Source organism: Balaenoptera musculus, chromosome 5, assembly GCF_009873245.2.
Source record: "Balaenoptera musculus isolate JJ_BM4_2016_0621 chromosome 5, mBalMus1.pri.v3, whole genome shotgun sequence".
In the NCBI taxonomy this organism is placed as follows: Eukaryota; Metazoa; Chordata; class Mammalia; order Artiodactyla; family Balaenopteridae; genus Balaenoptera; species Balaenoptera musculus.
The window spans coordinates 12,880,090-12,895,471 of record NC_045789.1 but is presented as its reverse complement, the minus strand read 5'-3'; the positions used below and the strand labels follow the sequence as shown (position 1 = coordinate 12,895,471).

The 15,382-nt window shown below is 35.1% G+C and overlaps 1 protein-coding gene across 1 annotated transcript; it reads right to left on the bottom strand.

Annotated features, from left to right (window-relative positions):
- Window positions 1-3,831: 3,831 nt before the first annotated feature.
- On the bottom strand, window positions 3,832-5,474 carry LOC118895888 (UBX domain-containing protein 7-like). The gene is given in 4 exon segments (XM_036853452.1): window positions 3,832-4,035; window positions 4,037-4,398; window positions 4,401-5,279; window positions 5,372-5,474. Coding segments are annotated over 4 exon segments (1,548 nt in total).
- Between the last annotated feature and the right edge of the window lie 9,908 nt (window positions 5,475-15,382).

Sequence of the window (15,382 nt, the reverse complement as noted above, 5' to 3'; positions counted from 1 at the left end):
TTAAGGATTGCTATGTCTTCTTGGACAATTGACCCCTTTATCATTATGTATTGCTCTTCTTTATCCCTGTTAGCTTTCCATGCTTTGAAGTCTGCCCTGTCTAAAATTAATATAGCTAGTTCTGCTTTCTTCTGATTAATGTTAGCATGGTATATTTTCTCCATCCATTTACTCTTTATTTCTATGTCTTTATATTTAAAGTGCATTATTTGTAGATAGCATACAGTTGGGTCTTTGTTTGATACACTCTGACAGTCTCTGTCTTTTAATTGGTGATTTAGATCATTGACTTTCAAAATCAATTGACTATTGATATAGTTGCATTAATATATACCACATTTGTTACTGTTGTTTATTTGTTACATTTCATATCTCTTCCTGTTTTTGTCTTCCACTCTTTTTTCTGGCTTTTTTATTTTTAATTGAGCATTTTATATGCTCCTTTAGCTGCTCCTTTCTTAGCAGATTGGATATACTTCTTTTTAAAAAAATTAAGAGTTGTCTTAGAGTTTGCAATATATATTTACAGCTCTTCTAAGTCCACTTTCAAAACTGCTTCTTAAGTAGTGTAACTTATAATAACAAAACAATCCTAATTACTCCTTCCTGTCCCTTGTATCATTGTTGTCATTATTTCACTGAAATACAAACACAGAAGCATATATATTTGGTATTATTATTTTGAACAAACCATTATCTGTTAGATCAATTAAGAATACAAAAAATATGTTTTTATTTTACCTTCACTTAATACTTTTTAATGCTTTTCCTTTCTTTATGTAGGTCTGAGTTTCTGACCTATATTATTTTCCCCCTCTCTGAAAAAAATTTTTGAACATTTCTTACAAGGTAGGTCTATTGGCAACAAAGTCCTTCAATGTTTGTTTGTCTGAGAAAGTCTTTATTTCTCCTTTGCTTTTGAAGGATAATTTCATAGGGTATAGATTTCTAGGTTGTTGGTTATTTCTTTCTCAAGGTTTTAAATATTTCAACTTACTCTTTTGTTTGCATGGTTTCTGAGAAGTCATATGTGATTCTTATCTTTGTTCCTTTATAGATAGGGCATTTCTTTCCTCTGGATTCTTTCAGGATTTTTCTTCATCTTTGATATACTGTAGTTTGACAATGATATGATTAGGTTTTTTGTTTGTTTGTTTCATTTATCCTCCTTGGTGTTCTCTGAGCTTCCTGGATCTATGGTTTGATGTCTCACATTGAGTTAGGGAAATTCTTAGTCATTATTGTTTTGAATATTTTTGAATATTTCTTTTCTTCCTTTTTCTCTTTCTTCCTCTTCTGGTATTCCCATTACATGTATGCTATGCTTTTTGTAGTTGTTCCACAGTCCTTGGATATTTTGTTCTTTTTTTTTTTTTTTTTCAGTCCTTGTTCTCTTTGCATTTTGGTTTTTGAGGATTCTATTGCTGTAGCTCTGAGATCCTTAACTCAACCATATTCTGTCTACTAACAAGCCCATCAAAAGCATTCTTCATTTCTTTTTAATTTTTTTGGGGGGGGTTGTGAAGTAGAAAAGAATAGCTTTATTGCTTTGCCAGGCAAAGGGGGACACAGTGGGCTCATGCCCCTAAAAACTGTGTCCCCTCCATTTTAATTTTTTTAATTTGAAAATTTTTTTCTGGTTCTTTTTTTAGTAATTATATAAATATATTTATAAATATTTATACAATTATATACTTACACATAAGCACTTACACAGACTTAGAAAAAAAAATGTAAGAACATTAATTCAAAATGAATCACTGAAGAATAAACAGAATTTTCCATGATTTCCTTAAGGAGATATATAACTAATTCTTTAGGGAGGGTCTCTCAATGTCCAGCCATTAGAAACTGTATTCTCTAATTGTAATTGTGTACTAGCAACACACAAGCATCGTTTTTGTTTTTGTTTTTTTTTAATCCCCTACTTGCCAAGAGAGTGATCTTAAAGTAGATGGGAAACTAAAGGTCTCTGAGCAATAGCAATTTATGTTCCTCACATAGAAGAATCAGTCAGTCTAAACCCCAATCGACAAAATAGGTTCATTCGGTATTATGGCTTTATAACAAGTTAAAGTTCTGATTTTGCCACCAGAATTTTTACTACCCCTTCAGAGGACTCTAAATCTCAAAATACAAATTGAGCATAATGTTAAGCTGATAAGTCAAATCGTATTATATAGATTCAAGATGGCCTCTTCTAAATAATACTGAAAAAAGCGTTCACCAACCACAATTTGAATGTGGCTTTTGTTGGCAGAAAAAACTCACATCTGAAGATTACTGGTAATCTTCCCCACCTCCCTCACTAAATGTTGTCTTATGAATTGATTTTAAAGATCTTCCCCTTAGAGAGGTTTTCAGCTTTGATTACCTTTTGCAAGAAACAGCATGAGGAATTAAGCTCAGTCACCAGAGCCTTTTAGAGACTGTTCCAACCAAGGGTAAAAAATGAATCATTATGTGTAACCAAAGGAACATGGTTAGCAACTCTCAGCTGCATCTTTTTCTTTTCCCCCCAGGGGCATACATTAAGTATGGCTTAAAGCACATAGGACAATCCATAAGCATAGTGGTTACAACTACAAGCCATTGTACTCATGATTATTGAACAGCCGCCTTCCTATAGATCACTTGTGGACCCAAACAATGGAAGGGCCAAAGGAACCAATATGCTGTACTGGCAAAAACAGCAAGCACCTTCCTATCCCAGTCACAACAATATGCTCATGAAATGTCCATTCCAGGGCTAGCAGGATCAAGATAGTTTATAGAGTGTAGTTTATAGAGTGATAATGAAGCAAGTTGTCTCAGGCTAGGGTATTGAAAGCCACCCCATGCTACTCACCCTAATTTAACACTCCTCCTGTCAATAACACATATCATGGAAATAATTCTAGCTGGGAAGATGGGAATCCTTTGAAAAAAATTTTAAATATGATGAACAATAATTATAAAGGGGCTTCCCTGGTGGCGCAGTGGTTGAGAATCTGCCTGCCAATGCGGGGACACGGGTTCGAGCCCCGGTCTGGGAAGATCCCACATGCCACGGAGCAGCTGGGCCCGTGAGCCACAATTACTGAGCCTGCGCGTCTGGAGCCTGTGCTCCGCAACAAGAGAGGCCGCGATAGTGAGAGGCCCGCGCACCGCGATGAAGAGTGGCCCCGCTTGCCGCAACTAGAGAAAGCCCTTGCGCAGAAACGAAGACCCAACACAGTCAAAAATAAATAAATAATAAAAATAAAGGAATTCCTTTAAAAAAAAAAAAAAAAAAAAAAAAAAAAAAAAAAAATAATTATAAAGGATGCTTTTTCCATGTAAACAAAAGCCTGGACACTTTGTTATATGATATTTCCTACATGAACAACAAAACAAAACGTGTTAGAGAATATCTTCTTCCTACTAAAAATGGGGCTTACAAAAAAGGGAGGCTGTTCTTATATGAATCTAGCCATTCCTTTACCAAAGGAGTCTGAGGAGTAACATTATCATTTGATCCCCAAAAAGTGCTGTGTAGGAGACCACTTATTGGAACATACATTTCCCGCTGCCAGTACTAGGAGGTCTTATCCTCACACTTCCATTTGGTCACCAGATTAGGTAAGAAGGAGAGAGAAAAGTAGGAAAAAGAAGAAAATGGTAGAGGAGATGAAAAAAGCGGGGAGGGGTGAGACTGATTATAGGAGAGAACAATAAATAAAGGAGAAAGAAGGTGACTTGCTTGCCCACCTTTGGTTCTATGGTCCTATGAGCCAAAATGCATACTCAGTGACACGGTATCTCACAGAAATAGGGAAAAAGCGGTAAGCTGAGAGTGGTCAGGCCATGATGTTAATTTCTTTCCTGTACAAAGACAGTCTCTTGAGGACAAAGACCTGCCTCCTGTAACGTAATATCATAGCCCAGATGAGAGAGTTTCCTTCGAGGGAAGTTGGCGTGAAGTTCAAAACGTTCATGTGGATATCCTTTAGACTGGACATGCTTCACCAAAGCTAGTAGTTTAGCTTGCTCTGGAAGAGTGATTTGTTCTCTTTTTTCCATCTGGATACTGCAACATCAGCTGTGCTTTTGGTCCATTTACATCAATGCCCTCCAGTATTCCATCTGATTTTTCTGGTGGCATCTCCAATATTTCTGAATCCACGGCTGGCAATTCTTGGTGGTTTGTGGCTGTTCCAGGCTCAGTTCTGGCAGGGCGCTCAGCCAGTGACCTTCTGTTCTCCTCTTTTCTATGCCCCAAATCTTTGTGGGGAGACTTTCCAGACTTGGCAAGATTCTCTATCTCCTCCTCTTCATCAGAGCCACAAACGGATATGAACTCTTCACTGCCAGAAAAAAATTCAGACTCAGATTCTTCATCTGAGCGGCTATCCTGTTTCGCCTGTGTGTAATCAAACGTGTCTCTTGCAAGGAGGCTCTGATGGCAGCTTCTAACTGGCTGTCTTCACCTGCATCTATAAGGCTCTCCGAACAGGCACATTTTTTGTGGGGACTGCTAGAAAGTCCATCTAGTTGCCCGTTTTCACACAGAAATCCCGTTACTTGGTCCAAGAAAGAAGATAGGTCTAACTGGTACCACTCTACTAGCTTCTGACCTGTCCCAGGATCCAAGATGGAAACATAGGGTAAATCCTCTAGCTTATAAAACTGTATGTATCTCTGACTTTCCTCACTGTCGTGATAAACCTGCCAGAAAATGAAATGTTCCCGAAAAATATTCTCCACATCTTCCTTGCTCCGTACCTCCCGGTTGAGGCACTGGCATGCAAAGTCTTGTACATTTTGAATGTTTATCATCAGCCACTTATTCTGCATCTGGCCACACTCTTTGGCTGTTTCTAAGCTGCCTTCATGCATCAAATCAATGGGTGGCCAGAAGAGATCCGCAAGGGTAGTTAGTTTCATATCTAGTGTTCCTGCATTTCTTAATTCCTGTTCTTGCCGAATAGTTTCAGTTTGAAAATCCCGGAAACCACCAAATATTGAACGTGCAGGCTGTCGTCTTTTAGGAACACCAAACAAAGGTTCTAGTTCCACCAATATTTCTCGCTTTTGGGAAACTGAGGCACGGACTTCCTCGTCTGTGTGAGATCTGACAGTGGAGACACTTGCCGAACTGGTACTGGGCTCCTCAGCCATTCCTCCACCATCCAAAAACATAGCGACTGCCACCTCCAGATTATTGTGGTAGGTTTCAAGCATGTGTTTCCCTACACTTTCACTTGCACTGGTGATGGCGGTGAACTGATGAATTAACCCCTTCAGCGCCAAAGACGCCGCTCAGTCACCCCATCTTACCTCCGCCGCTGCTGCTGCTGCCGAACAACCTTCTGGTTCTTTTTAAAGATTTGTATCTCTCTGTTTACATTGCCCGTCTGTTCTTGCATGCTGTCTTCTTCATCCATTAGAGACCTTAGTATGCTAATGGTAGTTGTTTTACGTTCGTGGTCTGATAATTCAAACATCCCTTCCATGTCTGGTTCTGATGCTCTTTAAATTTTTTTTTTTTTTTTTGTCTTTTGGTATACCATGTAATTTTTTCTTAATAGCTGACCATGTTGTACTGGGTAAGAGGAATTGATACAAATAGGCCTTCGTAATGTGGGGGAAAGGTAAGCATTGTATAGTCCTATGATTAGGTCTTAACCTTTGAGTGAACCTACGCCCCTGGAATGTGGATTTCATAAGAATTTCTCAGAGGTTTTTTTCCTCCTTAGGTGGGACAGAATGGCTTAAGTGGGCTGGAATGGGTGTTTTCTTTCTCCCACATCAGTTAGGCTCTGATAATACCTCAGCAGGTAAGGCTTCGGATAATTAGCTTTCCCTGAGAGAAGGCCTTGTTAAGAAGAACAGAACACTGTGGTATATTTCAAAATAATTCCCCCATCCCTCCCTGACCCTTGCCAGAAGGAAAAGGTATTTTTTTCCTCTGATATTTACTGAGGAAACCTGATTAAGCTCCTGGGGGTAAATCTCATAATATTGTGGGGTCCACTATAAATAGGTCTCCCTGGAGTTTTTAATTCTCAGAGTTTTCTGCACTAAGCCTCCAGTAATTCATCAATTACAGTTCAGGTTTTCCAACCGGACACTGTTTCCCATGGTAGTTTCCACTTTAAATCTCTTCTGGTAAGACATGCCAGTCTGTGTCTCCAGTCTTGGGGCTGCAGTTTTCCCCATGTCCTCCACTCTCTTATGGATCTAAAAGAAGGTTTTTTTTTTTTTTTCAGTGTGTTTAGCATTTTACCTGTTTTGGGGACGAAGTGGTGACTTCCAAACTTCGTGTATGTGGAACTGAAATTTGGAAGTCCAGGATTTTTTTTTTGAGGCTTTAATATGTAAACATATCAAGCGCTAGAACTGGGCATACATTAAGCATATATGTATTAGCTATAGTTATTATATTTTAATGAATTATTACATAATTTACCACATTACTGTATAGCATTACTATAATATATAATTAGCTTTTGAATATATGCTATTATTCTATTACTATTAAAGCATTAATATATCATAAAATATTCTATATATTATATAGTATTACTATTTTACTATACAAAATTACTTTTTATATAGTAGCAAGTAGCAGATCCCTTTTTAAAATACATTTATTGAATTATACATACAAAACAATATACAAAAGATAACTAAATAAATAAGACAGATAAGTTTTAATAAAGTGAGTGCACTTGTGTAAACAGTGCCCAATTAAAAGAAGAGAATATTATTAGAGCCCCATAAGCTCCTTGATGCCTCTTGTAAGGGACAGTGACCCCTTCAATGGCACCACTTCTTTGACTTCTAACAGCTTATACTAGGTTTACCTGTTTTTGAAGTTTATATAATGCAAACAGTTTTCTTTTGTGACTGGCTTCATGTTCTTTACATTTTCTGTGCAGGATTTGTTTATGTCATATGCAGCAGTAACTCATTTATCTTCATTGCTGAATTGTGTAAATAAACTACAATTAATTTATTCATTTTTATTAGTCTTGTTACATTGGAAAAGACTGCTAAGATAATGTTCATTTGACATTCTGATAGTGGACATGCTTGTATCATGTCTAATCTTTCTATAATTCACAATTCACCATAAAGATGATGTTTGTTTTGGGATTTTACAGACATTCTTTATCAAATTGACATTACCTCTATTCTTACTTTTCTAAAAAATTTTTAATGAATGAATATTGACTGTTATCAATGGCTTTACTGCATCTACTGATCATATTAATCATTGATTATTTTCCTCTGTTTTACTGTGATGAACAGAAATGTGATGAATTTGATGACTATATAATTAAAAAATTCATGAAAATAATAAGAAAATCTTTTTCCTCTGTGAAAATAATTTATATGCAAAATATGCAATGATAAAATTTAAACTCTGATAATGATTTAAGAAAAATGATGTTTACATGGGTTTTCTGAAGAAGATCCACTGATAAGTTAATATACGGGTTAATAATCTTTATCTACAGGTGGGTGAAAAAATGGTTCCCAATAAGCTATAGAATGGTTCTATGAAATTCAGTGTTTGTGACTTTGAGAAAAAGTTATAAAATCATGGCTTCCATCAATAAACAAAAAGAATTGATCTATATGGTGAATAAAATGTTAATTTTTTCAATCTGAGACCAAGTACACCACAAGAGGAAAGTATATGCTACCTGTAAAATACAGAGTTCCACCTCATGATTTAAAGACAGTTTTACTATGCCTACCTAAATTCAGAATTCAGTATTACATGACATTCTGCTTTGGGGTTATAAAAGCTGGCAGGAATCCTCGATCAGAGAAAGGTGTGAGCAAACTAGATTATAGGAATTGCTTTGCAGTATATGAATGATATATTTGACAGGCAGATAAAATTTAAATTTTCTCTTTTTGTTAAGGATTGTTCTTTGCCTTTTTTCCTTAGAAACATCATTGTAATATCTCAGTAAGCTTACCCCCATCCTCAACACAATAGTTTTTTAAAGAACTAAATGATCAGTAATTTTTTCCTATACATTGGTTTTTATTGTGTGCCAAGCCACATACTGGGCATCATAGATTTGAGTGAGAAGATTCCTGCCCTCATGGAGATTCCATTCTAGTGCATATGTTTCCTAATACTCAGAATTAGGGTTTCATGGCAGAAAAATGATTCTTAATATGATTGTAATATTTTAAAATCCAAAGTGAAACAAAAAATTTAGTGTGAACCCTTAAATAATTTTTTTAAAAAATTAATAATTAAATTTGATATGCCTTTCTTTTAAAAATAGAAAGGATTGAATTCTGATGGGTTGGCTAAGGGTTGAATTTGAAATGGTGTTCTGTGATATTTGGTAGGAATAGATTTTGGTGACAGCTTCCTGGGATTGAAGGCATAGGCTTTCCAAAATAGCAATCTAATGCTTTCTAGCTTTGTAAAGTTAAATCTAAATAGCTGGTGGGGAAAATCCAAAAATCCCTATAACAATATATATAGGATGGGCAGCTATAAAAGAAAACTCTCCCAATTGATTTATTGGCTTTCTGTGCTATCCACTAATTAGGACACAAAACTCTGTTATACAATTATGTATTATGCAATAAATGTATATTATTACTTTATGATATATATTATTCCTTTTTCTTTTTGGTAGGGTAAAATATGCCTATGGCTATATTTGGTTTAATATTTTAATGAAGTATTTTGGTAAAATAAATCCACCACTTGATTCCCATTCTGTACATTTTTCTGGCAATCTATCACCATAAGAATAGTAGATATCCTACCTGTGAAAATGAAAAAGGAAAACATTTCCTTTAAATATAGAAATAGTTTTGATAAACTCAAGATGAATTTGGCAGCTCATTTACAGAAGTAAAGACCCATCTATGAAAATATATTATCAAATACTTTTATTTATTTATATATATTATGTGAGTTCCTTTTTTAGTGGCTTTTATATTTCCATCAGAGAATTTTATGAATTTCTTAAGCTTTTTCTTATTTTTAAAAAGGCTTGGGGACTTCCCTGGCGGTCCAGTGGTTAAGACTCCGTGCTTCCACTGCAGGAGATTAAGATCCCACATGCCGCGCTGCACAACCAAAAATAAAAATTAAAAAAATTTTAAAATAAATAAAAATAAATTTTAAAAAATTAAAGAAATAAATGTTTAAAAAATAATTAAAAATTTTAAAAAAAGTTTAAAGAAATAAAAAGGCTTGGCAAAGAAATGTATTGTTGCTGTGTGACTTGAAGTGCTATTTTAATACAGAACACTCAAATTTCTGATTTATGAGATTGATGAGATTCAGACTAGTCTTTCATTTTATTTATCTAGTATTTTTCTTTATAATATAGCATGGAATCAAAAATATCTTCCTAAGCCTCAGTAAAATATTGTCTCAAGCTATGATTATCTCTAACTCAAAATCTCTTGAATATTTCAGTTTAAAAGAAACCACTCAGCCATGAGAGAGATGCTATTGAAATGTAACTATTTTAATGTTTCACTTCTTTGAATCTTACTTTGCCTAGATTTCCCTGAAGTTAGTGGGCCTCATCTGTGTAAAATTTCTTAGATGGCTTGAATTTATACTCTAGCATTGGGAATTCTGCCTGCTTTAACAGGGCACTCAACCAGCCTTGCAGAAGTAGTGTACAGAGATTTGTACCATCTTTGAATATTCATTTCACATAGTTGCTGATTCTTAAGAATGTGGCATGAATAGAATTTCTTGAAAACTGTGCCTTCAAAAGAATCTACTTTAGGACTGCATCATTACCATAGGAATTTACAGTAAAGGCACTGTTGTTTTTAGGAAGGAAAAAATAAAGCATGTAAATTAACATTTTGCTTAGTCCCACCATACGGATGTATACATTAAATGAATGAGAAAAAATAGAAGCATTATTTTCTTATTGTATATGTTTATTTAAAATTAGGCAATATAATTTCTGATTTTGTTACATAAAAAAGTCAGTAGAATATTTAAACTTTGAACCGTTGTACTTTGGAAATGTTTATATTTGCTTTCTCTGAAATAAAATTGTAATTTTAAGGCATGCCTCTAGTCTAGTTAATTTCTCCTAGGGGTTCATATCTATAGTTTGTCCTTTGGTAATGGTGTCCTACTGGATACAATAAACTGTAAATGGGTTTTTCTTTCATGTCTGGCCAGTTGGGTTTCAGAGCATGTACTTCCATACTTTACAGTAAAAAATAACTTATTATGAAAATGATATTTTTTTGTTACTTTTTAAAAAAAATTTATTTATTTATTTATTTATTTTTGGCTGTGTTGGGTCTTCGTTTCTGTGCGAGGGCTTTCTCTAGTTGCGGCAAGAGGGGGCCACTCTTCATCGCGGTGTGCGGGCCTCTCACTATCGCGGCCTCTCTTGTTGCGGAGCACAAGCTCCAGACGCGCAGGCTCAGTAGTTGTGGCTCACGGGCCTAGCTGCTCTGTGGCATGTGGCATCTTCCCAGACCAGGGCTCGAACCCGTGTCCCCTGCATTAGCAGGCAGATTCTCAACCACTGCGCCACCAGGGAAGCCTGAAAATGATATTTTTAATCAAAGATACTTTGCAAGTGATTATAGACATAAAAGTATAATATGGAAAAAAGTTATCAAAGTTTCATCATGCTCCAACTTTTAACTGTTACTTATTTTATTTAATGAAATGTAGAGTTTTGAACTTGCAATGTAAATGTTAGTCGGGTCTGAAATTTGGTGAGGTATTCAAGCTTCAATTCTCCTTTCCCTTCAAAACCAAACCAAACCAAATCAAATCAAACAAAACAAAACTAGCTGTTTGCTAAAGCAAACATATGGTAAACCATAGTTAAGCACCTAAACATCATTATGGCTTTATGAAGAGGCATTGGAGAAAAGTTCTTTTCTTTATTAGCTACACCACTCCTTACTAAAGTTTTCTATGTAGTGACCCATATTCCAATATCCTATTTCTTTATACTTTGAATCGCAACAGAAAAAAAGAAGAAATATATTGCTCTTTCCTTCTTCACTTAAGACTTTGAGTCACCTACCTTCTAACTAGCACATGAAAAATCAAATAATTAACTTACTGATAGTTTATTTTATTAAATTATGCATTTTATAATCTATACCTAATTTCATAAATGCATTTCAACATTCTTAGTAAAGTTTTTTTCTTTAAATCAAAGAACCAGGTCTACATGCTTTTTTGAATGTATTTAACTTGTTTTGACCAGAAGAGAATAGATTCAAATGGTTTGGGATTTTTTTGTGTGTGCCAAGTCTCTTCACAACTACCAGAATAACGATTACATTAAGAATGAAAAATAACATACTTTATCAGTTTCCAACCATAATAAAATCATGAGGTTAAATGTTTTTGTTATTAGTATTCTAAGATCATTGGAGTATTGAACAATTGCAGTTTTCCAGCTATATTTCTGAAAAGTTGTAAAAATGTCTAGAACTAGGACCAATATAGCAAATGCTATTTTAAAAGCTTCCTGACATTTAGGAACAAATGCCTAGTTTCCTTATTGTCTTAGTTTGGGGTTCCCCCAAAGCAGACATGAGATAAAAACTTGGATTGCAGGTATTCATTTAGTATGTGATTCAAAGAAATAAAAATGAGGGAGTAGGGGAAATTATACTACAAAAAATAAAAAGCCAATATAGGGTGTGTTAATTAGTGGGCTATTGGGGCTCACTTCTGCTGGGCATCCTCTGAGATAGCATGTTGGTTGTGCCTCAGAATTGTCTCATTGAGGAATAGGGAAGCACAATATCTGTTCTCCACAGTTTCAGGTGAACTCAGAGCTGAGCCAAGGGAATATGGAATGCTTTATCCAAATAGAATCCACTAATATCTACTTTTTGCAGTGCTCAAATATGCTTGTGTCCAATACTGAGTCTACTCTGTGACTGCGACAGGCATTTAAAAATGATGGCTGTTCTCAATGTCTAAAATAAAAGCATGAAATAAAAAGGTTAGTAAGTTCTGTCTGCTACTACAAATAGAGGCCATAATTGATATTTAACACCTTTCTCTAACTCCCATTTTAGATACCCATCAACCTAGTGAGCATTTATTTCTACTGTTTTAGTTCCATTGCATTAGGGTGACACAGATCTTCACTCCTGAGGTTTCTAAGCCTCCAGTTACATTGTCATCATCAGTCTGTGATCACTATAAAAGCTCATTTACTCTCATTAGAAGTATAGAAACATTGAGGTATCCCAGTGAATCACCCACACTCCAGACATATTTCTCCATGCCCTCATTTTGTAGTAGCAACTCTAGCACCTCATTGTGAGTTATGAGAATATGCCTCTCAATTCTCTGACTGCTGGGAGAATTAATGACCTGAGATCTAAAATTAAGCACATTCTTCCTTTGGCCTACACTCAGCCAATAGGGATAGTAAGTCAGACGCATCCCTGAGAAGTGCAGGACTCCTCTGGCAAGCAACTTTGACTCAAGGACTCCCTGACAGCCTTGCTAAACTTTATTAGAATTGCACTGTGCCTGAGACACTTCCACCCAGTTTTCCTTCTTTCTCTCTCTCGTACCTGGGATTAAATCTTCATCATAGTCTGATAGCTCTCCCTGCCTCCTCTTTACTCCTTTCTAATTTTCTCTCATAGACATTGCCATATTAAATCTCTTGCATGGCTATCCTATCTTGGCGTCTATCTTGGAGGACCTCATATCACACAAGTGGCATCAGGACAATAAACGTTACAGAAGATTCTTTAGCAGAGATAGAGAAGGATGACTGTTTAACACAGGAGTATAGATGTCTTGCATCAATTATGGACATCTCCAAGGGGCCATTTTGGCTTTGGAACTCTTTCTCCACTCCCGTTGCTTAAGGTCTTTTTTGCAACCTAATCATCACAATTCAACTTCTTCCTCTTTCCAATCCTGCTTTGTCACTGTGATTCTGGTGTGGTTCCTGATAGCCCTCTCCAATAAACAGTTTGCATGAAAATCTCCATTTGGGGGAGCCCAACCTATGACTGTAATGCAAACATCCTCCTCTATCTCGACTATGGAGTCTTCTATAAAGTCTACATTATCCTCTAATGCTGTTATCTAAGACAATTTTTTATAGGACTTAAAGAAGAGTTGAGCTAGAGATTTGGATTTATGCAAGCCAGAGATATGCTAAAGTTAAAGAGATCTTTGGAGAATGAATTTTGTTAATTTGCACAAAAAGTTTATGAAGGTTTTCCAAGGCGTGGGCTTGGGGAGGGATTGTGGGAAGAATATCAAGCTCAAGAGAGCCTCGAACTGACATCAGAATAGTAATTTGATAATAATAAGTCTATGATATTAAATTGTTAGAGAATTTCTACATAGACTGTAATGTATTTGGAACCAGCACACCAGTGAGAAATTAAGGCTGAAGATAAGGCTTGTGTGCTTTCCACACAGAGATAAGAGTTGAGGACATTAAAAAATAAATGTACTTTCAAAGAAAACATTTAGTTCAAAACTGCTGACAACATTTTCTAAATTTGTAACCCTAACCTCACTTTGACAGTCTCCACTTTTATTTACTGCTTTGCTATTCTTCTTAGCTCTTTTTTACATTTAACCTACTGTGTATTTTAGTTATTAATCTTGTTTATTGTTTGCCTACCTCATCTATAGTATAATTTCTATGAGGGCAAATTTTTGTCTTGTTATCACTATGGAATCCCCAGAACCTAGAATAATGCCTGGCTCATTGTAGAGTCTCAATGATTATTTGAGAATAAATGAATATGAATGAGTAAGTTTCAGAAGAGCTTGGATAAAAGGAGTTATATGACAGAAGCTGGCTTTTTTCCCTGAAGTGGAAGGCAGTTTATTTGTACCCCCCAAAAAAAGAACAGTGTGCTAGATCTGAAATTTAACTAAGAAAGATAAGTTTCACTCTAGCTTACATGTGAAATGTATTAATAGTGCTTTTCAAACTTTACTCCACTTACAAATCATCTGACAATCTTGTTAAAATATGATTTTTTTTCCAGTTTGTTCTAAACTGTGACCTGAGATTCAGCATTTCTAAAAAAAATCTACATTATGAGAACGCTGCTGGCCCAAGGTCACATTTTGAGTTGTAAGTTGCTAGGGAAATCAGCATGTGGTGTATATAAGTGGATAGTGTGGCATATGGGGAACAACTTTGGGTTTGAATCATAAGATTGGGTTTGTGACCTAATGATGATACTAACTAGCTTAATATTTTGTGGGTTATTGTGCATAAAACTGTACTTATTTAATTATCACACTTTCAGTTTAAATTATACTTTTAAATTTTGCCAGACAAATATAATTGGCAATATATTCAACAGTATGCCACAGACTAAGACACAAATGAAAACAATGTTCTCAGATTCTAGAATGACATGCTAAGTTAAAAAAGAAGTCAAAAGACTATAGTGTCTGTTAAAAATTTTGTATAGCTGTAATTTTGAGATTACTCTTTGATTGAACAACTAGTTAAAAAACTTAATACGGTTGGGGGTCAAATCAGGTGAGGCATAGTAAAGGAATTAGAAGGAGACAGTTATGGAAATCGAGATAGAATAGAAGAGCTGTATGCAGAGATTAATTTGAAAGAGGGCGCACTAAATTTTAATTCACTGCTGCAAGTAGAAGTCAAGAATTTATTGCTGATATAAGAAGACAAACAAGATTATACTGTGAAAAAAGAAAGCATAACAAACAAAAATTCTTGACACTATTGAGATTGATAACCTTGGGACTGGGGTTGTCAATAGAACCAGTCAAACAAAAGAAAATTAGGTAAGACATGAATATAAACTGGATGTAAAGTGTAAAGTTAGAACAGTCTCTCTCTTTCTCTCTGAGTATAAAATTATTCTAATTTCAAGCAAATTACATGACCATAATTGATTTAAGACCAGAGGCATGACTTTTCTCTTGTGAATTCCATTAAAAGTCTATTCTGGCATTCCCTCTAGTGTATCCAAAAGTTATAGATAAAGGTTTACTCAGGAAACTGGGTAAAAAATAAACTATTTGGATTACCCATACTTTACTGCAAATGCAAATTTCTTATTTTTCAAGAAGTCTTTATGGGTCCTTCTTAATGCTTGTTAGTATTTATCAAAAAGTATGTCCCAGTTTTAGTTTTTTAAATTGTTGGAATTTTAGCTTGTTTCAATGATTTTACATACTTGATTTAAGACAAAATAATTATTTTAATAAATTTATTAATGGCTATGATTTTCATTTATAAATTATTTCTTACTATTCTTCCTTAACTTTGTAATTGTATTGTACAAATTGTTGAAGGAGCAAAATGGATATACTTTCAGCATAACTATGCAGATGCTTTACTACTTTTGCTCTATGGCTGTGAATTTTGAGATCTCATCAAAATATGAA